The sequence below is a fragment of the Cavia porcellus genome, unplaced genomic scaffold (assembly GCF_034190915.1).
Source record: "Cavia porcellus strain 051 isolate PalLab524CR breed Dunkin Hartley unplaced genomic scaffold, mCavPor4.1 scaffold_40, whole genome shotgun sequence".
Classification (NCBI taxonomy): Eukaryota; Metazoa; Chordata; class Mammalia; order Rodentia; family Caviidae; genus Cavia; species Cavia porcellus.
Window position 1 is genome coordinate 8,249,580 of NW_026947523.1, and position 27,685 is coordinate 8,277,264.

A 27,685-nucleotide genomic window follows, 5' to 3' on the forward strand; every position below is an offset into this window, starting at 1 on the left:
TTGAGGCCAACCGATACAACCAAGTAAGATTCTGTCTCAAAATAAAATTTAAAAAGGTAATAGGCTACACGTGGTGTTGCATGCCTGTTATTCCAACACTCCAGGAAGATGATGCAGGAGGATTGCAAATTTGAACTTAATCATTCCCTGGTAAATATCTGGCATTACAAAAAAAGAAAAAAAAATTAAAATAATCATCAAAATTAAAATAATCATCATTTTTAAAGATTTTTTTAAAAAGAAAGAACTATCGGTTCCACACCAGAAAAAGCATTCAACATTCAATATTCAGTTCCAGGCACGGAGGCACACAGCTATAATCCCAGTACTCAGGATGTTGAGGCAATAGAATCACTATGAATTTAGTTCAACGTGGACTACATCATCGAGAGTAGAGGCTTAGAGTATTCAATGAACCCTTGTCTCAAATACCAAAAATAAATAAATAAATAAATACATTCAACATTCATTTTGGATTTTTAAAAAACTTAGCAAATTAGGATTTAAGGAGTCATTTTATGACTTGATTAAGGACAACCAAGAAAGACACATAAAATCACACTTACTGATGTAAGACTAAATGTATGCCTGCCCTGTTATATTGGAGAGAAAGCAAAAAGTCTGGCTGCTCACGCCCCTTCTGTTCATGGCAGTACCTGAAGTCCTTATCAATAGAATAAGGTAAGAATTAGAACTTGAAGACTGGAAAGTAAATTGTCATTCTTTGTAAATGATAGAATTATATAATTTTAAAAACATAACTACAAAAATAGCATGAAAATCAATTAATAATAATTGATTAATTCATCATAGTCATAATCATATCAATAAAAACAAATTATCCAAGTAAGCAGCGCCTTTGCTTAAGAAAGGCTTCTAGGGAGACAATGATTAGAGAAAGCTTTTTAACAATAAGGAAAATGGACTGGGAGCCAGAAGCAGGGAGAGTATTTTACCTAAATCAAGCATTTATAAAGCAAGAGGAGAAAAAGGGAAGAAATCATATGGAAAACAGAAAATCCTATGGAAGAAGTCAAGGCTTCAAAACTAGTGAGTGACAGTTGATTGATGGAAGCAGTAAGGCACTTGGCTCAGACAGGGCGTTCGGATCTCACTTAACAAGAAAGCACTGGTGGATCAAGAAGGGAAGAGAAAATGGAGGTAAGAAATGTTCCCTAAGGGCAAACAGGAGCAGGACAACCCATAGAAAGCTATGTGAATAACAAAGATGTAGCCTGAGGATGACTTACAATCAGGAGAGTGGCACAGAAACAAATGTGAGACGCTCAAAGGCCAGAGCCACAGAGGCACTGACTTTGTGGAGATGGGAGGGATGGAAGGACAGGAAGCGGCAAAAGGGATGAAGATGCCAATACCCATGATGAGTATGTCCACTATGTACTGCAACTACACAGTAATAAAAAAATTAAAACACACACGATGTCACAGAGACAAGAAGAGGTAAAGACAAAAAAAAGGAGGAGGACGAGGAAGAGGTAAAGGTTTCAAGAGCCAGTTTCTTGATTTCCAGATTCAGAAATTGGAAGAAAGGGTTACCAAGGAAGGGACCTAAGAGACTCAATATGGACGGGGGTGAAGCAGGGTCCCCTCTCTAGTCTTGAGTTATCTTTTGGAAAAGCATCCTGAATGGGTCTCAGACCCAAGGATGGGAAAAAGGAAGTTAAAAGAACACAGGAGAAAGAGGCATATAATACACATTTTTCGTATAGCCAACAAACCTCCGGAGTATGAGCTTCAAAAGCAACTGTGCTACATGAGAGTAGAGCCTGCCTCCAGCAGTCTGGGAAGCACAGGGTGGTGTGTAAAGTGCTGAGGCAGAGTCACAAGCTGGGGAAGGTGGGGGTAGGCCGAAGGGGTCCCCCTTGTAAAGCTTTCAGCCAGCCCTTACTGGCTTGAAATGTGATGTCTTGCATTTTCATTCTCTTATGGTTTGTTATTTCTACAAAGAGCCTTTTCATTGTTTGTTTTGTTTTCAATTTTGGAGTTTAAAGTATTGTTTTCCTGCTCTGGGCCTGTCTACCCACTGTATAATGGGAACACGGGCATACACAGACCTTCTCACAGTGAGCCACAGTAACCCTCTGCATGGCTTAAGAGGGAATCAATAATTATTGTGCTGTTCTGTTTTACAGGATTGAGCCAAACTGCTAAACAAGAACAACATGAATGTTAAGTATACAGTACTGGTATAAAAACATAAAATTTTGACACTGAAAGGCAGTTGATGAAAAAGTAGACGATGAAAGATGATTTTAAAATCTGTTGTCTAAGGTTTCTCTAACAAGAAAGATCCTATATTTAGAAGTCTCACAGAGATACACATCTGGGTAAAATACCTTCTCATGGAAAAGGTATTGCTGAGCATCAGGCAGCATCAGCAGGATTTGCACAGAAGGAGAGCACGCAGCTCCGCGGAGAGCCCCAGTTTCCTCTCTTCCTTTGGGTCTCCTTCCTCCACATCTGAACCTTGTACCTGGCATATGCTCAAGATGTTTCTCTTCATCTACTGACGAGGGAGCATTCAAGTAAGGAAGCCTGGGCCATCCAACCTTGGAAGTTCTCAGGTTATACATTTTTAAAATAAAGACATGCCAAACAGCCCTATAGAAATTGCCGTACATTTTAAATGCATACATTGACCAAGTAAGTACTGTTAGGAAAAGAATACATTGTAAATCACAAAATAACAGGATTAATAAACTGCTCACTGGTCACAAACCACAGACAGTATGATGTGAAAATCAGAGTAAGTTTAAAGTTATTATCAGGTTATCTTCTGTTTGTAAGTTCACCTCTATGGCTGTCTACACCTACTATTTACAAACCATCCTACTGTGTGTCCCAGAAAAACAAAACAATATAAACTTAATTTTGAGCTCAAGGTATACAAGATGAGAACCCATGACTTCCCCCCTTCGTGTTAAAAAGTGAGAAGAACTTTTAATGAGTAACACTCTATCTGTGCCCACAAGAAGAATCTAGGGTCTTTCCCCCTCTAACCTGCTATCATCTGCATTTATGTAGCTTCAGCTTTTCTTCTCTCTCTCTCCCCCTTGATCCTTCCTTTTTACCTTTAAACAGATTTCCCATCTCACTTTAGGATACTGCTTTCTCACCCTATTCATCTGCCATTTGTATCCTTTTCTTTTCCAATGAGCTGAAACAGCACCCGTTATTCTCCCTACTACCTATCACCTTGTTAGCCTTTTTTTTGTCTTTTTCTTTTTTATCGGTACCGGGGATCGAACTCACGACTACCTGCTTGCAAGGCAGGCGCTTATGCCGCTGAGCTAAATCCCCAGCCCCCTTGTTAGCCTTTTGTAATCTAGGTCAGTAAATACACAAATTTACAGAAGTCAGCATTAATGTAGGTGGGTTAGCATTTTGTGAGTGCGATCGCATGAATACAGCTTAATCTCCTCCCATTTGCAAAGTATAAACTATGAATATGCAAAGCTGAGAAATACTGTTTTGCCAACGTACAGATATCCCACAACTGTTCTTCAAAACAACTTAGTGGGTACAAAATAAAAAATGGCAAGGACAGGGTAGATTGAGGAAATGGGGTACTTAATACTAAGCAGAGAAAAACAGATGAAAGGCACTACAGTTTGGATAGTAAACGTCTCTTGTGGCAAGAGGTTGGTCTGCAGTGCACAGCACTACCAGGAGGTAGTGGACCTTTACATGTCGGGCCTGGTGGAAGGAAGTTAGGTCACTAGGGATTTGCCCCCCGAACAGCACTCTAAACCCGCCTTTTCCTTTCATTGCCCTTCCGAACCACAGTGAGTTGAGGACTTCCTTCATTAAACACTCCCATCATGATGTATTTTTTTCACCCAAGTCCCAAAGGCAACAGACAACCTACTATAGTCATAGACCAAAACCTCCAAAATTGTGAACCAAAATAAACCTTTCCTCTTGGGGGTTGGGGGTGCTAGGGATTGAGCCTAGGGCCTTAAACATGCTGGGCAGGCTTGCCACACTAGGCTGTTTGTATCACTGAAAGCTCAAACAGGTTTACCATCACTGTTCTAGGCAAATTTCTACCACTTAGCTAGCTACTCCTGCAGCCCAAGGCTTTCCTCTATGTAAGCTGATTTAACTCAAGTATTTGTTGTAGTTAACAGAAAGCCAACTAACACGCAAGGGGGAAAGCAAAAAACTGCTAAGACTAAAGGGATTAAAAACAAAAGAAAATGGGCAACCGAGACATTCAGTTTATCTTTTCTTCAACTCTAGTTGAGAACCAAATTAAGACTAATGCTAGCTCAGTGGGCCACACAGAGAATAAGAGATATGTAAAGACCTTCAGGCTGTAGGCACTGTTTTCCCCAGTGCATGGACCCAGAGGCCCTTCAAAGTAGTCCTTGTGACTTTTTCCCTTTCACCAGTCAGGGGCTGGCCCCTCTGAGATGACATCAGCACTGGCCTCAGGTGATCCAGAGGTTACTTCCTTTGCTTTCTGCTCTGACAGATAAGCTTACATGAGTCACCACTTTCTAATTTCACCTGACACTGTTTGTATGGTTTCAGGAACTCTATTCAAGCAAGCATATTAACTAGAAGTGACAAGCACTATTCTAGTTTGCAATTAGTGTGTGCGTGCATGCATGTATATGTTTTCCTGAAACGAGGTCTTGCTATGTGGCCCAAGCAGGCCTCTACCTCATGATCCTCTTGCCTCAGCCTCTAGGATTACAGGTGTGTGCTGCCATACCTGAACTGATAATTGACTTTGAGTGGAACTTTTTAATGCCTTTATCAGTTCACATATATTGAATCTGATCATCACTCATAAGGTCATTTCTCACTGTAGTCCAAGAATCTGAACTGTCACAGTTAAGTTAACCTGTTAAGTCAGCAGATGGCCCTGAGCCCTAACAATGGCTTCACAAAGCACAGTACACACACTCCTTCAAGCCTCTGCACAGGCTGTATCCTCTGCCTAAAAGGTTCTTTTCCTCCGCAGTATCATGTGATCTGTATCTTTCCTGGGAAGACTTTCTGCATGTCTCCCGGTCATGTTTATGGCTTTCCATTTCACTCCGGCCCCACCCTTGTGCCCTCTATTACAGCACAGCATTTATCACACCAAACAGCACCCATCGGGGGCCACATCTGTCTCATCTACCTGGCTGTGCACTCCCTGGGAGCAAAGATCTCCTCTTTCAATCTCATCCTGGTAGTCCTGGCTTCTAGCACAGCATCTACCACTCAAATGTCCAGTGAGAGCATAGTCACATGCATCCCTAGCACATAACAGGGTTTTTACAGGAATAACCATTCTATTTCTGCTAAAAATGATTAACAGGATACTCATTAAATCCTGCAATAACCAAATAAAACTTTTAAATTAAAAATTTTAATTAAATATTTTCTCTGTAATCTTAACGATGTTCACCTATTACAAGTAGAAATTAACAAAAAAATACAGGGCTGAGGCTATGGCTCACTGGCAAAGTGCTTGTCTAGCATGAATGAGGGTTAGGTTCAATCCTCAGTGCCAGACATACACACACACACACACACACACACACACACACACACACACGAAAACTAAAAGAAAAAATATATACACACAATATAAATGTACAAAAACATCTGTATCCCATGAAACTATCAGAATAAAGAAAAAAGAGGCCCTAGAGGCAATTTAAAAATGAAAATCCCTCCCATATTTAACTATTAGCATACCTAACATTATATATAATATCCAAATACATGGGTGTATGTGCTGGACATCAAACCCAGGGCCACACACATGCCAAACACGTACTGTACTCTGCAGTGAGCTACACCTTCAGTCTGAGATTCTAAAAATCTTACTCTATCTTTTCTAATTTCACTTGAAAACATGTGCCAATCTATGATGTGGAAGTCTTAGTGTTAAACGGGATATGAACCTGCAAAGTATTTTTATTCATGTAGCTATTTTCTTGAAAGGGAAACATAACACACAAAGTAAGTATTTATTTCATGATAGTTGTATTAACTGTACTAGAGCAGGAGGGTGACAAGTTCCAGGCAAACCTGGACAACTTAACAACTTAGTAAGACCCTGCCTGAAAACTAAAAACTGAAAAATAAAGTTGGGAATGCAGCCGGGTTCAATCCCAATAGGACAAACAAACAAACATCATATCTGCCAATCTGAGGCAGAGGGGATTAGGAAGTCATTAGAGTAAACTGAGCTCTGAGGACTGAAGAGGTATCAGCTACAGTCAGGGCATGGGGCTTCCAGCCGCAGGAACAGCATATGCAGGCCCGGGGTCCTGGGAAGGAGAAGCATGTATTTCAGGAACTTGAAAAGGATCAGTATGGCGAGAGGACAGGCAGTCAAGGAGACAGCAACAGGAAATGAGGCAGGAGACAGTGGCAGGGTCTTTACTGAGCACTCAGTGAATAAGACAAGAATTTAGGATATTACTCTCGTGGGATTGATAGTCTACAGAGAGCAATGGCAGGGTTTGGGGGTTTTGTTAACACTTTTAAGTAGGAGAGAAATATCATATATATACTTGTTTCTTAAGTAAACATTTTATATTGAGGTATAACACATATGAGCCTATACTTTTAAAAGATTATTCTCGTCACAGCTTCAACAATGCTCTGCGGCATGGAATTCTCTACATGCAAAAGAAAAAACTAGCACTGCACACAAACAACTAGGTAATTTATTTGGAATTTTCAATAAATACTGGAAAAAATGATAACGCAAGTTAGAGTATAAGGTGTGATTAGAGGTGAATAAAACATTCTTGCTCTTGCAAAACTTGCAATCTAGTGAGACAGATCTCACTAGAAATGAATGCAGACTATGCTAGAAATGAGTAAAGTACTGTAGAAGGGAGCAGAGAGAAATGAAATCTTTGTAGGCTTCTCTTCTGTGTTCAAGGGCTGTGATTTTTTTTTTTTTCACTGTAGCTTTTGGATTCCCAATCATTTCTGTGCTTAGAATATAGCTCATACTTAAGATGCAACAAACAAACCCGTGACTTTTGGCATCTGGTTCAGGGACTTCTCAGTTCTGCCCGCACTTTAAAAGTTATGCACAAATTCTAAGAATTATGGGACTATTTTGGAGCTCTACTTTTGAAGTTGCTTTCAGAGTACAAACCACAAAACAAGTCTCATGAACCTCCAACTTCATCTCTGACCTCTCTTGAAAACTTGTAACAAACAAAGTCAATTTTTAAAAAGCAAATCTCTGAATATATCAAACTGTACATACTATGCATCCATGGCTTTTTAACCAGATTTTAACAAGGAAGCTTCCAGAGTATGAGGAAATGTTATGAAAACAAGCAAGAAAATATGCTATGCCCTCTTTCCTAATTCATGATCCCTGTCCTCAAAGGGCTTATATTTTAATTTCTAACTGGAAAATAAAAGCACATAAAATAATAAAATAATTAGAAGAAAGCATCTGTTCATTAATTTAAGATACTTATACCCTACCCACTACAGACCAGGTCAGAGGCAGGGATGTAAAGAAAGCAAAGCCTGTCTTGAAAAAACTCAGTCTAAAGAAAGAAGCCACCAGTATCTACTATAGGACAATCGTAGCTATTATTCAGCAGGTACAGGCCAATGAGAACAGCAAGGTTCTAAATGACTGGTACTTGTTCTAATTCTTCATATGCCAAATCTTACCAGTCAGTGTCTATGACTTACTTTGATTATACTACAAAATTGATAAATATTACAATTACTATGTGAGAAAAAGTAGTACCAAAAATAATGATACTATTATTTCAGGCAAGATGGTACAAACTGAAGTTTAGAGATGCTCTTAGAATCCTGAGTTAGTTTTTTACGAAGGATGGTTAGCCTCGGTTTTGTTTTTTGAGACAGGGTCTCACTGTGTACTTCAGGCTGGAACTCTCAGTGATCCTCCTACCTCAGCCTTCCATGTGCAGGGATTACAGATGTGCACTATCACACTCAGTTGAGCCTGTTTGGATAAGGATGTGGTTCCAGGTAAGGAGACCACAAATAATCAAGAGGCTAGTAGCTGAAATTACTCCAGTCTAGTCCTTCAGCTAGGTGAGGACACGCGGCGTACAGCTGTGCTGTTCAACATGGCAACCACCAACCACACGTGGCTGATATTGAAATGTGGTTGGACTGGTGAAAAATACACTCTGGATCTCAAAGACTTAATATGGTGGGGATAAAAAGGATCTCAATAATAATTTCACTGATTCTGTATTTAATATTTTGGGTATAGTGAATAACATCCCATGAAAATCAATTTCATCACTTTTTTTTTTACATTTCTAATGTGACTACTAGAAAACTTTAAATTACATATGTGCTTACGTTTGTGGCTTGTTTTCTATTTCTGTTGGACAGGGTTAGTCCAGAGAGCTTTATGTAACAGACTAACGAGTTGAAACCCTCCAGGCAAAGTAACACTATTGAAGGTTTCACACTGAAATGTCTGGTAGATTTGGGAAAGAGCAGAAAACATAAAGCACTGTTTCAACATCAGCGTGGGGGCAATCTGCAGCGGGAAACACTAGAAGCAGTTGTCAATGTCAAAAGGCTGCAAATGTCAAAGGGTAAGCAGGCGGCTGAACTGGAAAGTATACAAGGTCTCTAAAAGTGTCAGGCTGGGTGGAGAAAGGAGGAAGAAATCAAGATCAGGCTGAGACATGGGAAGAATAACAGGTGCAGGCGCTGATCCCAAGCTGGATAACCAAGGTGCAACTCCTGCATGATTTAGCAAACTCAGCAAAGTTCAGGTTTAATCTAGTCTGGCTTAGCCATAAGGGCTCATGGGCAAGTCAGAAGAGAACAGAACTGTGTCCTTTTCAGCGATTTCAGATCTATTTCCAAAGGGGAGATCAAGACCCAGAGAAGTCCAGGAGCAGATAAGCAATGCTACCAGAAACTACAGGATAATAACATGTGTTTTTTAATCTTTATGAAAATCAAAAATAAAAAGAAACACTTCAATATTTTTCTGTAAAAATGTACTTATTCCTGAAAACAAAGAATGGACTTAACCTTAAATTTTTATTACCTGTGGCTTACCTAATTATGAGTGACATTCTCCACTTTCCCAATGTCCTTTCTGCCTTTCTTCCTCTGGATACTTTAGGAGGAAAAATGAAGCAAACACAGGCACTGAAACCACACTTGAGACTAGACCTATGCCCTTCAACTTCCTAGCTATGTGTTTCTTGGAGGTCTTTTTTCTAATCCCCAGAATGGTAACAATGCCAACCCCACAGACTTAAGGTAAAGATGAGGAACAACGTTGAAGAGCCTGGGATGTAGAAAGCATGAAATGAATTTTAGCTGAACGGCATCACTGCTCCTTAAACAAATGGTATCGTTCTGAACTTTAAAAATTTTTAGTGCTTCACCTTCACAGAGAAAAACATTTTTCCCCCAAGAGCATCACTTTAAAGGCAAGCAACTTGGGAATTTCTTACTTCTCTCTAAGTCCTACCAGAAACAACACTGAATAATGTTTAGGACAAGAACTTAAAAACTGTCAAGAATTTAAAAACATAATCATTTTTATCACTGTATCCCAAACGAGACAAGCCAGTCTAATCTGTGTTCTGGTTACCAGTAAATGAGCCTAAGTGTACGGACTTGCTATTTTAAATTTTTTTTTTTTTTTTTTGTCTTTTTCCTTTTTATCGGTACCGGGGATCGAACTCAGGCCTTCCTGCTTGCAAGGCAGGTGCTTATGCCTCTGAGCTAAATCCCCAGCCCCTTATTTTAATTTTAGTAGCTCTCCCACTGCCTACTCGCAGCTGTATGGCACACCTTCGAGTTGCACGATAATGCTACAAACTTTGCTCTTTTTTTTAAGCTCTGCTCTCTACCAGTCATCAACACAACACTACCAAAAGTTCATCTATCGTTTGAAAGTCAAGATTACCTGTAAGTCTTCGAATCAGTAAGAAATATATACTACTGAAATCTCCCACAATGGGGAAATAACTTCTATTTTTAAACTTACACAAAATGCTAAGCTGTATGATTTCCACACATGCTTACCTACTGAGGGGACACTAATGATGCTTTATTCATTGAGTCTCGGGTTTGTTTCACTGTGAGTCAAATAACAAAACAGCTAAAAGATACAAGAGAAAACAGGGACTGAAAGTCCCAGACAGGGAACCTATCCTCAAAGAATCAAGGATGAGCTGGTCCTTGAAGCTCGAATGAGACGCACCCGTTGCCTGGATGTCGTAAACCGCCGTAGTGTATTTCGCTCGATTGGATAGTTGGCCACTATGAGCTAAAAAACCCATTAATTGAATCTAAAGGGCATCAGATCAGGGCAAAGGGGGCAAACACTCCTCAGGCAGTTTCGAACGCTGTCATTCCTTCAACCCCTGGCTTCCACCGTCAAGAGTCAGGATCGCCTCTCCCAGCGGCCACACCCGCTAAGATCCTGGGAGAAGTGCGGAGCGCTGCACGGGGTACGGTTGGGGAATGATTGCATTCCCTCCATCACGCAGGTCCTGCACGCCAGGCAAGGACGAGACGCTCTGAGGCCTGACGCTCGATCGCGACAACCACCAGGCAGAGGCGGACGCCACCCCGCGGTCCTCGCCCCTGCGCCGCGTCGCCGGGCCCCTAGGGCCCCCCAACCACCACCACCACCCCCCGCCCACCCGGAAGCCCGCCCGGCTCACACCTGCCGGCGCGTGACGCAGGAGCCGCGCGTGCCCGCCCGCGCTCCCGTCCCCACCCAGCCACTCGTGGCGCCCCGGCACGCGCACCAAACGTCGCCCCGCGTCCCTCGCAGTCCCTCGCCTCACACAGACCAGACGCCGGCCAGGCGTACTCCCTCGGCCTCCCCGCCCCCTTCCCGGCCCGCTCGTGCCGCGCGAACTAACACGCGAGGGCGCGCACACGCCGCACCTCAGCGGGCTGGGCCGCGCCGCGCGCCCCCGCGGACGTCCTCGCCCACCCTGGGCTGCCCTACTCAGACTGGGCGAAGCGCGGGGGAGGGGAAGGACGGCTTAGTCCCGGTCTTCACTCACCGCCGAGCCGCGCCGGCTCCGAGTGCGCGGTGTTTCTCTGTGAGACGAGGCGATGCGCGCAGTCCCCGCTTCTCCGCAGGCTATGGAGGCGACGTCGCAGGGGCACTGAGGGGCGAGGGGGGGTCACTCCCTCCCGTTTCACCTTCCAGAAGCAGGGGGACCCCAGAAACTAAAAACAAAATAAACAAACTTTCCCCTCCGCCTCCCTCCCCCAAAACCACAACACAAACACTCGAGGGCCCGCCCAGGGCCCCACTCCATTGGCCGCAGGGAGGATGCCTCCGGCTCTCAATGGCTAGTTTTTGTGCCCGTCAAGCTGCTGTTCCTCCCCTCCAATTCCGCGCCGCTGCCGTAGCCCCTCACTGGCTAAATGCTTCCCGTTTGACGAGCTAGGATTGGTTGTACGGCCTGCGCCAATCATGCGGGGACACACCCCCTCAGCATCCCAGAGGCCGCTTCCTCGGTCGCGGACTCAGAGAAGCGCAGGGGAAACTAGAGCATGATGGCGGCTGAACTCGCTTGGCACAACCATCGTCTTTTTTCTTTCTTTTTTTTTAAAAGCCCATTAGCGCCTCTCCCGGGTGCTGTTTCCCCTAAGCACCTCTCTCCATCCAGCATTGCCTAATAACGGAATCTATACATGCCAGCTCCTTGATTTATCTCTTGCGAAGTGCTGAGTGTGGGCTGGTTGTGCATCATTGGACTGTCAAGATGTCGCTCACGAGTCAAACCTCAAGCCATTGGCGGAACGGCAAGACAGCCCGGCCAACAAGAAGGGCTAACGCTATTGGTTTGACTCCTACTGAGTTCTTTCCTGGTACCTTATTGGGCACATAGGTGCGTCCGTCAGATCCGGATGCTTTGCCACAGTTAATTGTTTAGCAAGGATTTGAGGGCAACTCTGTTTATTTGTCCAGTACGTGACGATGCTAATGACTACCATTTATTGTCCGTGTTTTTGTGCCAAGTGCTATACTGAGTTATTTACAGAGATTATCTGGTTAAACTTGTGACCTTTTACACTAATTTTACAGATGGGAAACTAAGGCTCCGGAGAGCCAGCTCAAGGTCATCCAGTTAGGCGGTTGGCGGACCCAGCGTTGGGGCTTACTTCTGTCTACTTTATGTTATGCGTTAGGTTGTGCTTTAGTACCCGTACTTTGGCTTAAAGTCGTGTCTGACAGCCAACCCATCATTCTAAAAACCTTTTTTAAGGAATCCTTCTTAAAGGAATTCTTGGTTTCCGGAGTCATTCTTGGAAACTAACTAGTAGAGTGGCTGTCATCCTCCTCGATATCTTTTCGTCCCCATCCTAGATTAAACAATCTGACATTTCCTGACAACAAGCACATCTATAGCTCATTTGTTTTCTCAGCTTTGTAAATGGATGTTTACCATCAATGCCACCCTCCCGCCACCTCCAACCCTGAGCATTTATCTTGCTTGTTCTGTGGCGAGAGTCCTCAAGAGCTGGAAAGGAGAAATAAAATCTAGAGAGAGATAAAATAAATAAATAAATCGGCTTAGAAATAAATAATTGATTACATGCTATTGGAACAGCCCTTCGACTCCTGGAAAGCCTCCAGGTTAGCTGATGCTGAGCAAGCCGTGTCCTCTTGGCTTGTGGCCCCTTGAGCTCTTTCTGTGGCAGCTTTCATGGAAGTGAATACATAGTTCAGCCAGGGGAGGGCAGGATGTTTGGGACCCACTGCCAGAATGCCAGTTCCAAGCCTTTAGAACCAAAATGATCTCTAGGAGCATAGCGCTGGACTCTAGCCCACGTTCTGTCTTGGGTAATTAACATTTTACCATCCCAAATTTCTGTCCCCTGTAGCTTTAGTGGGGTCGTGACCCTTATTTCGCTTCCTGGTCCAAGCTGTTATGTAATCTTGTTGGCACAGCTTTAATAATAATCATTGAAACACAACAATAAAGTTTAACACAGCCTTTCAGCAAAGACAAGGTATTTCACAAACATCAATTAAGAGTAAATGGAGGTTTTCTTAGGGCAACTGCAAGAAGGACAACAAAGAGCATGAGTCAAATTCTAATAAAAGTCCCAAGCACCTAAATCATTACAACTCCACATACATAGCTCATATTAGCATTCCAATATGGGGATTCTAAACTAGAAAACACAGTAAATAAGAAATGTTCAGGGTTCAGAACCTTCCTAACTGTCAAAGTTCCTTGCTTGTACTCCTATTCTAACCCTTAAAATAGTACTTGGTCTTATTTTTAATTTTTGGATACATACTAGTTTTAAGAGATTGGGGAGCAGTGATGATTGAACCAGCCCTTTGCTCTGAGCTACATTCCCCATCCTTTTTATTTTTTATTTTTTAACTTTGCAACAAGGTCTCACTAAGTAGCTAAATTGTCCGGGCAGGGTTTGAGCTTTCAATCCTCCTGCCTCAGCCTAAAGGGATCGGATTGTAAGCGTATATCACCATAATTGACAAGTTTGTGGAGGGTTTTTATTTGTTTTTAGAGCTGGGAACTGAACCTAGTGCCTCCTACGTGCTAAGTAAGCATCTTGCCACTAAGCTACACTCTTGGACCTTTCAAGTTTTTATTTTGAAAGAGGATTTCATTGGGTTGCCAGGGCTGTCTTCAAACTTGAGATCCTCCTGCCTCAGTCCTGAGTAGCAGAGGTTGCAGGAAAGAATCACCACGTTTTGCTATCCCAGTTGCAAATTTCTTGAAATAGTTTTCATATTTGCAGATGCTCTGACTATAAAATAAATAGTTATTCAGTAAATATTTAGTGATCATGACAAGCACTTTCCTTTGAGGGTCATGAAGATGAATAAAACATCTGTGCCATCAGTCAAGTGGGGGTGATCAAATCACAGTGTAGTGCTTTGGTAAGCTGCCCTGGAAGCACATTGGGAACTCAATTTGGGAAAGAAAGGGACAGATTCTCAGTAGAGGTTGCATCTACAAGAAGAACTAAAGGATGAATGTGGCTAGTCAGGCAAGAGATGGGATAAGCCAGTGACCTGCTGCGTTTGTTCCCTGGAGGCTAGGGAGCAGGATAGGAATATTCAGGAGCGTCAAAGCTTGCTCTTCCTATCATCTTTGTCTGTGAAGGCCTTCAACTATTTGTCTATTCCAGTTCATTGTGCTTTTTCTCCCCTGGAAGAAAGCAAAAATCCTGAAACCCTGTCATGTGTGCCCACTAGAGAATTTAAAAAAAAAAACCCCAATTTCCAAATAAGATTGTCATTTTTCTGATCACAGATGTAACCTTGAATGAATATGTAACATCTATTCAACTCAGTACAATATTCTTCATTTCAGACAGTAGAGAAAGTTATAAAGTAGAAAATAAAGGCTTCCACAATTCCACTGCTGCAGCTTCCACGCATTATGGAGAATCTTCCCAAACTCTTTCATGAGTAGATCTATACATGGATATCTTCCAACACACAATAAGATATGGTGCAGGGTCTCGTCCAACGCTGAGAGGTCTCAGTTCTTCAAACTTCAGCTTTGGATAGAACACGTCCTGCTGGGCATGGTGGTGCACGCCTGTAGTCCCAGCTACTCCGGGGGCTGAGGTGGGAGGATCACTTGAGTCCAGAAGTTCTGGGCTGCAGTACACTATGCCCATTGGGTGTCTGCACTAAGTTTGGCGTCAATATGGTGACCTCCCAGGAGCAGGGGACCAGCCCAGGTCAGAACACAGTCCCACTTTCTATATAGATAAGAAGGAAGTTAATAAATAATCGTCCAATTTGATTAATTTGTTGATTGTTTTGGAGGATAAGAGATTGAAATTCCCGTCACAGTAAATGTCAGGACTTTGGAGCTTGTCAATGAATGGGACAAAGACATCTGCTGAACTCATCCTCACTGCCTTGGAGATTTTGGTCATGCCTTGGTGGCTGTAGCATCAACCCATGCCCTGAAAGACAGCCCAGATCAGGAAATGACATGCTAGGATACCCTCCTTGGCTATTTCTCATTTCTTCCCTGCATGCTCCTTGGGGAAAATATTTTCATTTGTTCTAACCCACCCATATTTGAGAGTCAAAAATTTATAAGCCCTTCACACTTTTATGCTAGACACAGGCACTGTAATTTTAGAGGGTGAGATGGGATTGTATCAATTTGAGTAAGAGAAGCTTAACTAAATTGGCTCAGCAATTCCACAACTAGGGAAGAGCTGCCCTACGGCTGCTTGATGCCTGGATGGTTTAAGAAGGGAAATGAAAGACAGATCTGTTTCTGTTTCTTTGGAGGAGCTCCAGTCTTCTTCTCCTTGGATGTGATCTCCTGGCTTCCAATGCAAATCCTTTAACCTTCCAGTGAAGACTCAGCCTCCTGATGCAAACTTGCACAGGACACTGCAGTGAGCTTCAGACCTTCGATTGGATCCGCAGTCTCCATTGTGAAATGTCCTCTGCACTCTCCCTCATCTGACTCTTGGTGGCCATTGTAAGCCAGTCTTGTAGATTCTTGCATATTTGTATATCTTGTGTTGTATCTGTTTCTCTAGTAAACACTGACTGATACAGAGGGCCACAGTAGTCTTAGAGCTCTACATGTGGTGTTATGTACACTTTGTTTTTTGCTGGAGGGGAAAACAGGTTTAATGAGTGATTGCTGCCTTGGATGACTACCAAAATTTCCCCAAGCCATCCCAAGCAACAGTCTTCCCTTTTGTCCCTTGAGAGGTTGTGCTGTGATCTTTGTCCTTGGCCTGGACAAAATCCAAGGCAATGGGAATTTTTGTGAACAATTCTGCAGTGACCCACAAGCTTGGTGTAGAAGGGCCAGCTGGATCTTCTCCAGCTCTGATTTCTGTGGTACAGGAGAGCACCCTGTACATTTTGCACTGGGCTCTCACTGCTGAAGCATTTGGCAGTGTTTGTAAAACATCTTCCAATTCTCCAACTTATAGCAATAGCACAATCCCCGTAAAGGAACCCAATCCAGAAGACAGGAGACAACTGACAACTGATAACGTGGGCATGGGTATGGTTTCAGTAAAAAAAAAAAAAAACAAGAGTAACAGAGAGGGGACTGTGTTAGAGGATGCTGATTATAGTAGACAAACTCAGAAGCATTTATTATGTGCCTGGCAACATTTACTGTGCAGCAAATTCTTTGAGGCAGATGCTGTGCCACTTCCAAATTGCCTCTCATCTTTTATGACCTCACTTCCTAAAATGCCTTAGTTAAGCAGCAAATGTAGGGCCCCCTTAATGAGCTTACTAATGCCAACACACAGGAAGGGGAGGGTATGTCACAAGAGGACCAGGAGTTGTGGTTGTTAGTAATAATTATCCTGTCCTGGACATGTGCTATGTGTCAGACACTGTACTGAGTTAATCTTGACAACAACCACATTTATACCCATTTTCTGGAGAAGAAAATGGAGGTACTGAAGGGCTAACTTGCTTTGGGTCACCACAGGCAGCAATGACAGTTTGACTCAATGAGTGGGGGCTTAACATGTCACTGAAATGCCCTGAGATGTCTATCTTGATAACTCCTGTTATATCAGGGGAGGCAATCAGCTCCCAAAGGAGTGATAGCCTTCCTTGTCTTTATTGTCAGAACGCCACCTCTTTTTCCCTGTAGACCAAAGAAAGAGAAGAGGTGCACCTGTTTCTTGCTAATGTACTGCCTCCAGTGGCCCTTCCTTTACATCTCAACTGGAATCTGCTCACCTCTACCCCCTTCAAAGAGCCCTATTCCTTCCTTTCCTTTCTTTCTTTCTTTTTTTTTTTTCTGTTTCCCTATTTTGGCTTTTGTATGTGTGTGGGTGAGCATGCAGGGTACTGGGATTTGAACACATCCCCAGCTGATTTTGGCGGGGGGGGGGGGGAGCCAGGAATTGAACTCAGGATCTTGTGCTTGTTAGGCAAATGCTATACCTCTGAGTTGTATCTCCGGTCCCCCCAGCCCTGTCAAGAGGCAGGATCTGGCTAAAATGACCACGCTGGACTTGAACTTGCGGTTCTCTAGCTTCAGCCCCGGGTTTGCTGGAATCATAGGTATACACCATGACACATGGACCAGCTTCTTAAATAATGACCTGTGGCCTCCCTGCCACCATTGGTGCTTCTTCCTTCTCTAAACCTGGCCTCCAGCCCTAACACTAATGAAACTCATTTCTCTGAGCACATCTATAACCATTTTTTTGTGGCCAAGATCCAAGAGACTTTCCTAGTCCTTGTTTCCATGGCTCCACCACTGTTTTACTCTGAGAATCTTTTCTTTGCTTCCCAAAATAGCTAGCTTTCCTCCTACCTCTACAACTGTTCATGCTCTTTTTTCCCCCAAAGTCTTTTTCTATGCTCCTGCAAAGGGCCTGCCTTCCCCCACTCCTCCTGTGGTCTTTTGAGGGTCACTGTCCTGCCTTCACCTCTACATTGACAATTCTCACCTCTATCTCCAGCCCTCCTTCTGGGTGACTTTGTAAGTCCTATAAACTATCTGGCTTCAGTTTCCTCATTTCCAAATTGAATATGTTGAATCTAATTTATTATTCTTGACTCTAAGAAAATGATAAAAAAAAATTAACACTTTTAACATACTCTACCCGAGCAGAGTGGGCTACATGGGGCTCAGTGCAAAATGAAAATATAGCGCTCCTTGGTCCAAAATTAAGATTTTAATGATGCCAACAGCAGAGCACTAAACCAAATGAGGGCCCATCACTTTCTGGGCATGGGGCCCCAAAGGACTGCACAGTGTGGAAGACCATGAAGCCAGCCGGTGTGCCAGCACCATTCTAAGCTCTGACATGTGTTAACTTATTAGGTGCCCATAATTAACCTTCTAAGGTAGCCACTGATGAGGAAGTAAGGCAGAAAGAGATTAAGTAACTCCCCAAGATCACATGGTCTTTAATTGGTGGAGCTGGAAAGAAAAGTAACAGCTACCTGTCAGGGTTATGAGAGACGTTCCCAGGGGAACCTTTACCCCTGCCACGCCCCCTTCCTCTTTAGTGACTTTGTCTTTGCCATTTCTGCTTCCTGATATGGCTCTTCCTCCCTTTCCTGTGCTTGCTCAGGTCTACGCTTTCATCACAGGTCTGTGCCCCTTCTGCCCTTCCTAAGGGACACCAGGAACAGTGGATTCGGGCCACAGCTCCTTCTCCTCTCCAGAGTCTCTGGCTGCCCTAGGTGGAGGCAGCCCTGCTCCAGGGGGTTATTTACAGCTTGATGAGCAATCAGATGTCATTGCCTGCTTTCTAGAGGCTCAGTGATGATCTATTCCACAAGACCAGAGGGGAAACTTCTTTAAATCTCCCTCCAAAACCTGCAATAGCTTGCAGTCAAGACTGGAGGAGTCTTGGGGGCAGATAACACACCCAAGTCTTCACTGTGTTCTTCATTGCCTGATCCTTATTAATTCTCCTAAAAGAGCTCTATCCAGGCTTAGCAACTTTCCTTGGCCTCATCCTTCCTCCTCACGCACTCTTGGAGTAGCTCAGAGATGCTGTCCTCCTCCAGGGAGCCTTCCCTGACCGCCACCCCAGGCTGAGCACCGGCTCTGGGCTCCCACAGCCCCTGGGCCTCCCTATCATAACACTTGCCTTCTGCATCCTTCATCCCAACTAGGTGAGAGCATCTTGGGGAAGAGGAGCAAAACTAATTTTTACTCATTACAGTGCTAGGACATAGCAAGTTCTCAATGAGTGAGTTTGTTAGATCAAATGAATGAATAAATAAAAGTAAATACAAATAAAAGTTAATGTTACTTAATACTCTAGACTCTTAGAGCTGGGTGTAGTGATAAACACTTGTAATTTCAACATTCAGGGAGGCCAAGGCAGGAAGGTGGAAAGTTTGAGTTCCAGCTGGGCTCACCTGGTATCTTTGTTGTGGTTCTGTCAAGAGGAATCCCCTAGACCTATATGGTGGCACACAGCATAGACCTGAAACTGTAATCCCAGCACTCATGAGGCTGACGCAGGAGGATTTCTGTGAGCTTGACTAGCTCAACTGTGAGCTAACAAGATCCTATCTCAAAATAAAAATAAATATAGGACTGGGGATGATGCTGAGTGGGAAAATGCCCTTGGGTTCAATTTCCCAGTACTGGGATGGGGTAGATGTTGGGGAGTCTAGGCTTTTTTGTATGCTCCTCAGCACAAAGGTGATCACACAATGAGTCTGTCTGTATACTTACACAATGTGTGAAAACCAACAATGACAGCTTCTAAATCTCTGTTGGAGAAGGGGCAGCAAGGGATTCCTCTTTTTTTTTTTTTTTTTTTTTTTTTGTCTTCTTGAGACAAGGTCTCACTATGCAGTTCAGGCTGGCCTACAACTCCCTTTGTAGCCCAGGCTGGCCTCGAGCTCACGGCAATCCTCCTGCCTCGGCCTCATGAGTGCTGGGATTATAGTCTCAGGTCTATGCTGTGTGCCACCACATAGCTCAAAGGGATTCCTTTTGACAGAAACATGACAAAGATGGCAGGTGTGATGCTCTGCTGGGAGCCAACTCCTAGAGGACAGGAGTCCCAGGCCAGAGACCAGCAAACGAGTGTGCTTAGTGCCTGTCTAGTTTGCCACCTGTTTGGGCACAGTGACCTGAGTGTGGTATTTATTTATTTACTCTCAGTTCTGAGGATCGAACTCAGGGCTTTGTGCATGCTAAGCATGTACTCTGCCACTGCGCTGTACTCCATTTTCCGTTTTACATTTTAAAATTATTGAAAAGGCTGGGGATTTAGCTCAGTGGCATAAGCGCCTGCCTTGCAACCCCATGGTCATGGGTTTGATCCCCAGTACTGTTAGAAAAAAAAGGTAAAATTATTGAAAAATAGTAGAAGAATAATACTTCGTGATATGTAAAAATTACAAGGATCAAATTTCAGGGTCCACAGAATTTCCTGCACAGCTACACTGTAACTCCCATAAGGATCTTCTGTGGCTGCTCCAGAGTTCCTGCAGGAGTCAGGATAAAGGTTATATACCTGTGGTGGCCCTTACAGGACAAACTTGCCTGCAGCTGCTGGCCCATCTCACCAGAATGGAAGGACGCTGCTGCCAGCTAGCCACTAGGTGTCAGCCTTTCCCCACGGTACTTCCAGAGTTTGGGCCCTGGTACTCTTTAGGGACTCTACTGCTTGGGGACAGCAGGGCAGAGTCACTAGGGGAAGGCTAAAGGAAAGTCCGGGAGGACTTGGCGTCTTAAAGAAGGGCCGCAGCTCTGGTTTAGAAAGGCCCATGGCTGGGTGAGGGGTTGGCACGCTTCTTTGGAAATACTGTTTCTTTAGCTTACATTTTATGGGGTGCTGGATATTGAACTCAAGGCCTTGTGAGCCACAGCCCCAGGCCTGGTTTAGATTTTTTTGTATTTAATTTCTATTCACAGGATTCTCCAAAGTACAGTTGTGTGTTCTGCCCAAAACTATTGGCTTTCTCCACTACTGAAACTTGCCCCAGGTAAGCAGCAATTAGCCTGTGTGCCAACTACTGACCACAAAAGTGGCAAATATTCAGCAAAGAGCAAGAGCGAATTCAGGGGAAAATGCCCCATGAACTGGCTCTTCCACAGCTCCAGAGACTCCAACTGTGCTCTTCCTTCCTGCAGGTCAGTTCCCGAGCCTCGGGCGAGGGCTCTGAGAGCCTTCCCTTTTGAAATAAGTGCAAACCAAGGTTGGCAGCATGCAGTAGCTTGGTGGGTGATTAGGGGTTCAGTGCCAGAGTCTGGATTCCACCTGTACCTGCCTGTCTAAAGCCTGTCCCCCTCTCTATCACATGTCCTGCTAAGGTCACAGTAAGTGGCGTGAGGCTATACCACCTTAAAACCAGTGCCTTCCACACTCACCATGTATCCGTGGGGCTGAACGAATAAATGCAGTTCCAAACACTGCCCTGAACTGCCTTTTCTTGTCCAGTTCCCTAAGCGTCAAGACATTTCAGGAAGAGACTCGAGCCAGGGAGTCAGAGCTGCCAGCAGGAAATGAGAACCACAGGCGCACTCATTGGCACACGATGGGCTCTTTCCCCTTGGGGCCGTGGGCGCCGTGGGCAGGCACACTGCCTGTTCTCGCCTTTTGCTCCTCTCATCCTCCTGTAGGCTCCCACGCACTTGCTGGCTTCCGAGACAGGTTCTAGCTGGTCTCCTTCTATGATGCGGACATCTGTTCCTGAAATTGCTTGTTAGTTGTTGTAGACACTGTCCTAACTTCTAACCATTTTCCTGGATGAGCACTTGTTTCCAGCTGGCTCCCTGGGAGAAGCCACAGGGCCCAGTGAAAATGAGCTAGGATGTCCTCTAGATAACTGGATTTTCAGTCTTTTCCGTTCTTGTTGTAGGGTGGCTTTGGGCAAATCTCCTTCTCAAGGTCCCTTTCCTCCTCCTATTTCCTCCTCTTCCTGTAGCTTTTTTGAAGGAATGCATGGAGCAAGGGCTATTCCAAGCACACAGCTGCCTGGAGCTCAGGTTCCACTAGGCTGGAGGCCTGGGAGATGAAGCTTGTCCATTTAGGATGTGTAACAGAAGAAGCCACCCCAGAGGACAGGATTAGCTCAGGACAGACTTTTGATAAGCTTAGCCTTTAAGACATGAAATAGCAGACAATAGGATCCCTTTTGACTTCCATGTAAGTCTTAGAAGTCAGAAACAAAGCTGAAAGAATCATGAGTAATTCTGGAATCTGACACCTCCTCAATTTATTAGCTTTATTTCTCTGACCCAAGTGGCTGTCAAGTCTTCCATCATTTAACAAATAGGTATTAAGCAACTACTGTGGCTGCAACAATGAGCCAGGCAGATAAGATCCCTGTGCTCAGACAGCCTGGTCTCTGGGCTCCTGAGCCCAAAGGAAGAGTGGGTATCTGACTTCAGGCTGCAGCTCATGGGGTCCACAAGCAGGGCCTTCCTTGTTCCATAGTAGGAGTGTATGGAAGTTCAGGCCCAACTCTGCAAGGCCTTTGGGCCGATCTTGTAATTGCTGAGCCTAAGAACCTTCTCATATTTGTTTCTGTCCTCTGTACCTGTCTCACCTGACTTTCTTCCAGACTTAAGCCTGGGCTGGCTGTCCTGCAGCAGATCTCCTGCTTCTGGAATGGAAATAGGGATGATCAGTGACAGTGCCTGGATCATTTGAGTGGGAGGGCATGCGTGTGGCCCATGGCCAGCTGATAAATGTGTTCTGTGATCCACGGCTCATGGCAGGGCTAAGTAGCTGCTGAGGGGACCTTGATGTTTGCTCACAGTATGATCGTGACAGCCAGCTGGCAAGTCCCACTGGCCTGACTTGAGTAGAGGTTTCTTGCTGTCAGTCCTGGCTGTTTGGGAGGGGGCTGCTGTCAAACACACACACACAGGCTCATCCCATGGTGCCTTCTGTGTGGGAGGTAGCTGGGGCTAAGGGAAGGAGAACAGATTGGGAGAAAACCTGACAGGGAGAAGAGTGGAATCAGGCAGATGTGTGCACATAAACACACCTGTTCTGGGGAGAACAAGGTAGCAAAGAGCTAAGCAAGGTAACTAGGACAAAGGTGGAAGATGCCTTTATCACCACTGTTCCGGAAACAAAAATCTCAAGCAAGTCAGCCAGCCTCCCTAGGCCACAGCCTCTGTCACATGCGCAGGGTAGACAGAGCAGGTGCAAACACTCTCAAGAGCCATCTGTGTGGCTCCCAGGGCTGCAGAGTAGAGAATAGGGGCCCTAAATGGAGGGTGTTTTATGTCCAGATCTAGGGGCACATCTGATCATGCTTGGAGATATTCTGCTTGTCTCAGCTGGAGGGATACTGCTGACATGCAGTAGGCAGAGGCTGAGCAATACCCTGCAGGGAACACCACTGCCTCTCCCCCAAAAGAGAATTTTTGCAACTCTGTTGTGTCACTAGTGCTGCAAGCCTGAGCTCAGATAGGGCATGTGGAAGAGCTACATCTGAAAAATGGAGATAACATTTCCTGTGAACCAAACCCTCAATACATGGGGAAACAGTTGCCTTCCTGTGTTCATAGTTTGAAATCTGCACATGACTAAAGCATCTAGCAGAGTCACTGGCTATATAGTAGGTGCTCAATAAATGAGGGGGAAAATCTGCATGCCAGGAGAAAACAGAGTCCCATCCCCTTCTCTGGTCAGCTCCCTCCACATCTCCAGGTTTCCTCTGTTGTCTATAAAGTTCTGTTGAGGCGTACGGTAATAAGCTGGGCAGAGGCTGTCTTAGAAGGAATTGGGTAGGGCTGACCATAATCATACCCTGAGAATAGCTGATACAAGGCAGTTTTGCCAAACCTCGAGCTCCCCAGCCCCGGACAAGCGTCCTGCACGTCCTGCCTAGATGGGCAGAGGCCAGGTAAGAAGCAATGAGAGAGAACTCAGCTCACTGAGGGTGGCCTCAGGAAGAAGGTGACAGCCCAAGGGACAGGGCTGGGAACACAGAGCCAGAGCTGGTCCTGCGAGTGTCCTTTCATCCTGCCTCTCCAGAGCCCTTCCAAGGCTGCCAGCCTGTGGACACTGTGACTGAGGGCTCCCTCCTGCCCTGAACTTGCCACCCAGGTGGAAAGGCCAGATTTACCCTCGAGATGTGACCAGCAAATGCTGGAACACAGGGCGGAAGTATATGAGACAGAAGCCAAGGTGCAGAACAGTGGACTGGAGTTTAAGCTGCCAAGGAAAAGTTCAGAGCTGCATGTTAGAATGAGGCCCTCGGCAATCTTTGCATTGTGGTCTCTTTCGCAAGGATTTCAGAGCTGGAGGGGGCAGAGACCAGCCTCTTTGAGGATGAAGCAGCAGCTGCAGAGGAAAGGTGCCCTCCCTGTAAGCCAGCACTCTGCCCAACCTGAGTTGGTTTCTCTTTGGTGTGGTTTCCTCTTTATTGCTACAGAAATTGAGAATAACCTCATCTTGGTTCACAGAGAACTGAGGCAGAAAGCAGGGCCTAGCTTAAAGGTGCAGTGACTGGAAACTTCCACTGGGGTCCTCCTAGATTTGGGGGCTGGACTTGGTTGTGGGGAGAGAGGGATATAGAAGGCCAGGTTCTGTCCCTTGGGAGTACGAGGCCTCAGCAGAACGGCCTCTTTCCAAGGCCAACGTGTCAACCTCTACTCCAAGGGTGATTTCTTTACTATAATTCAGGGACCTTGTGTCCCATATCTTCAGGGTGCTACTGGGGGCTGTGGTGTAACAGTCCACCTCCCATGTCACCCCTCCCACCCTTCCTTTCTTGAACAAGGACTCGCCATGCCATCTTGGTATGTAAAGAAGTGTTTTCCGGAAGTGTTTAATCCTCAAGAAGCCTCAGGGAGGTGTGTCAGGGGAGACACTCTTGTCCTTGACACCCAGCAGCCCCCCCATTCCTACCTTGTCTCCTTTCATTAGGCTACAAACTCAAGGTCTTACTGAGGGGATGTGCAGGCCAGAGAAGGGCACCCTAAGAATCTCATAGAGGCTTGCAAACTGGCAATGTCAAATCCTTCCCCCATTCCATTCAGTCTGGCACAAGAACCTGTGTGGACTGGGCCAGGTAGGTCACAGCAGCTGGTGCCCTGGCAGTCCTGAGGCAGCTTCCACTTTGAGTCCTGTGGCTGGAGTGAAACTAGAAGTTGGGATCCCTGGCTTCAGGGTCCCTCCCTTTACCTCTTTCCACCCTCTCGGGGGGATGAGAAGAGAGCAGGAAGCCCAGGAAAGAGGAGGCCACATGGCTGGGGCTGCCCTGCAGACCTCATTGCACTAAGGAATAAGTCATGGTGGCCTTTGTCCCACCTGGGGACCTGCAGCTCTGGGGCTGACCCAGCAGGAGAGAGTTAGCATAAAGGAGAGGACATTAGTCAAGCTTCTGCATCGTGTAAACAAGGTGGCAGTGACATCTGCCTGGTCTTTGGCAGTCTAGGGAAGCACGCGATGGTTTTGAGATGCCCCAGCCTCTCGTCTGGGGTTCGGGCCCCGAGGCTGGTTGGTGTCCAATGTGCAAACTATTGCAGAGTGAGTCCTGGGCTCTTCACAGTGCAGGACAGGACAGGTGGCCATCTACAGGTTCCTGTGGCTCAGGAGATTACACAGTTGCTGGACTTGCCAGGACTGGGACTTGTTTTACCTGCAGAGACGAGGAAGACAGGCAGGGAAGGACATTAATGAAATGCTCAGTGGATCTGCCTCTGGCCCATATACTGGACACTGTCCATGCCTCAACTTTGGGGGCGAGGGTTACTGGTTCTCTTCCAAGCTTCTGATCTGGAAATCAACTCAGCAGGACACCTAGGAAAGCAAAAGGAAAACTTCTTCCTGCCTCGACAGTCTTAGCAGGATCATCACAGTTTGGGACACTAAGTGGCCTGTTGTCTCCTGACCAAAGGTGGCAAAGGGACTCTGGAGACAACAACTACAACGAATGACTTAGAAGTCATGTCAAGACTGTTATTTCCAGTAGTTACGATCTTAAGCAACTCCGAGCTTTCCAGCTACCCATCCTCACTGGTGGCTACACTGTGAGCCAGGATCTTTTGTTTTGTTCTACAGCAGCGGCCATGGGCCATGATCCCATAGCCCATCCCAGAGTCTGGCTTCCAGTCCTGTCTTAGCTCCTCTGCTACAGGAGCTGGGTTGGAAGGGACAAAGCTACACCTTGAGTAGGGCCAGCAACACCCACTGAGGGGCAGCTCTAGGCAGAGGATGGGAAGTGGACAGTGTAGGCTGCTGCTCCAGCCATAGTGGCTCATTTTTCCATTTCCCTGGGCCTTGGCATCGATTTGCACTTCTTTTACGATCTAAGATATGGCCTGCAGTTTCTGGGGCAGATTCCTGCTCTCTGACCTACGTGGGGTGGGGTGGGGTGGGTAGGTGGTGGGTGGAACAGAAGCTGTGAGGCAGACCTGACACCTTGGGGCCCTTGCAGCCTCAGGCTGTTGGAGGCACAGTCCTTGTCCTCAGAGCTCGGGCCACCTCTCCAGGTGGAGGCCCCTGGTGTTATTTCCTGTGGGCTCCTCCCTATACTGCAAGGGCGGTCTCCCTGGCACTCACACTATCTTCCAATGTCACTTCAGCTGTGAATTTAATTAAGGCAGTGTCTGCCTTCTCTTCTGGGCTGTTAGCAAGAGAGACACAGAACAGAGCTGGACGGGAGTCTTGGTTTCACAGCCTTCCCCCCTCCACTCCATGCTTCCTGCAAGGCCCCTGCTCAGGCCCACAGCCTGTGCTGTGTTCACCACTGCTTGTCCAGGCCAGACTGAACTCACTCTGGGAACTACTGCAATCCCAGCTGAGCCCCTGCTTGGTGTCTCCCAGACTCAGGCAGGCAGCTGCCGAGGGTGAGGAGGGCAGAAGGTGGGTCGCCCTCAGCAGCAGTGCTGAGGACTGAGCCTGGTGTGGTTCTTCTGAAGTCATTGCCTTCTGCTGCCCTAGAGCCCCTCACTGCTGCAGTGCACACATTGTCCCCACTTGGCACTCCTCAGTGGCTCGCTCTATTTGCTTGGCCTACTGAGCAGATGCTGAGTTCCTCCCCAGAGGCTGCAGCGCTTTGGAGGCAGGTAAGCAAAATCAATCTCTGGCTGCAGAAGCAGGGGCAGGGTTGTAGCTCTCGGGGCCAGGGAACAGGGATGCTGGGTGGATGGAGTTGTAGCTCCAGCTTGGGTACACTCTGCTCCTTCCTGGAGATGGTTTTGTTCAGGTGGGTCTGCCCCCTTGATTCATCAGGCTGGATGCAAGCCTGAAGAGATCCCTTATCCTTAGAATTCATTCCCATGCTTCTGATGGAGAAACTGGTTGGAGGGAAAATTCTTCATGTTCCATTGTTTCATCAATGCTCATTTACTGGGAGTCTGCCATGGGCAGGCAAATCAGACCAGTTCAGATAAGTGGGGGAAAAGTATATTAACACTACCTCCATTCCTTAAAATTTTAAAAACCTGTATTTTGCAAACTATGTGTGCCAAGGGTGAGGGTGGCCTGTTAGAAGGCTCATGAGAGAATGTCAAGTTCAGAGGGGAGACGACACTGAAATGAGACTGCACATATGGTTGCAGAGTGGGAGCACAAAGCCACTGAATGCAGAGAGTGGTGTGACACCAGGGTTGGGGTGGGACAGTCCAGGGCATTTGTAACTGAGCTGGGAAGCAAGGTGATACAGGAGACAGGAAGGAAAAGGACATTAAAATGGACATTTATACAAGAACAGCAGGGCCCTCTCTTCCTACAGCCCTCAGGGCTTCACATTCCCTTTGTTTGAAAGATCTTTTCCCTGATATCTACACTGGCTCTGTCCCTCTAGGAGTCTCTATTGCCTTGTGCTTGGTCAGAGAGGCCTTCCCTGTGCACCTTTTATAAAATGGTTCTTCCTTTCCTGTGTCCCCAATGCTCCCCAGTATAACAAGAGGGGAACTTTATTTCTTCTGTTCCCTGATGCACAGGAACTTAGAACAGTGCCTGGCATGGAGCACACACTTCACAGACATAAATTTATTGGGTAAAATGAATGATTAGGCAACTATAGGCTACGTGGGGTTTATACCAATACTAACAACTGCAGGAACAACAGCAGCATGTCCCCTGTGTGTCCCCACTCACCTGTCCAGGAGATGTAAGCCCTGGTCAGGCCAAGAGAAACTAGAAAGACAGGAGTCTGACAGCCAGCAAGAATAAGCAGCCCTGCCTCTCCTCTGGAGCTGGGTAGGTTGGTGGCCTGGAGGATGCTGTCTCATCAGAACCCCACTGGTAA

General features: G+C 45.8%; 3 protein-coding genes across 7 annotated transcripts in view; 1 reads left to right on the forward strand and 2 right to left on the reverse strand.

Moving 5' to 3' along the window:
• Window positions 1-11,182, reverse strand: part of Tnrc6b (trinucleotide repeat containing adaptor 6B) — a 237,924-nt gene extending 226,742 nt beyond the window's left edge. For all 5 annotated transcript variants that reach the window (XM_063243619.1, XM_013153092.3, XM_023565344.2 and 2 more), the window contains exon 1: window positions 11,040-11,182. The gene's annotated coding sequence lies outside the window, so the exon portion shown is untranslated. The remainder of the gene's footprint in view (window positions 1-11,039) is intronic.
• LOC134474834 (uncharacterized) lies at window positions 7,993-11,432 on the forward strand. The gene is made up of 2 exons (XM_063243671.1): window positions 7,993-8,004; window positions 10,317-11,432. Exons 1-2 carry the CDS (start codon window positions 7,993-7,995, stop codon window positions 11,430-11,432), a joined length of 1,128 nt encoding a protein of 375 aa, XP_063099741.1.
• A 10,247-nt stretch (window positions 11,433-21,679) lies between these two features.
• Window positions 21,680-27,685, reverse strand: part of Fam83f (family with sequence similarity 83 member F) — a 33,368-nt gene continuing 27,362 nt past the window's right edge. The window contains exon 5 of the mRNA XM_003470512.4: window positions 21,680-25,069. Within this exon, the coding sequence (XP_003470560.2) occupies window positions 25,020-25,069 (50 nt within the window). The 3' untranslated portion in view covers window positions 21,680-25,019. The remainder of the gene's footprint in view (window positions 25,070-27,685) is intronic.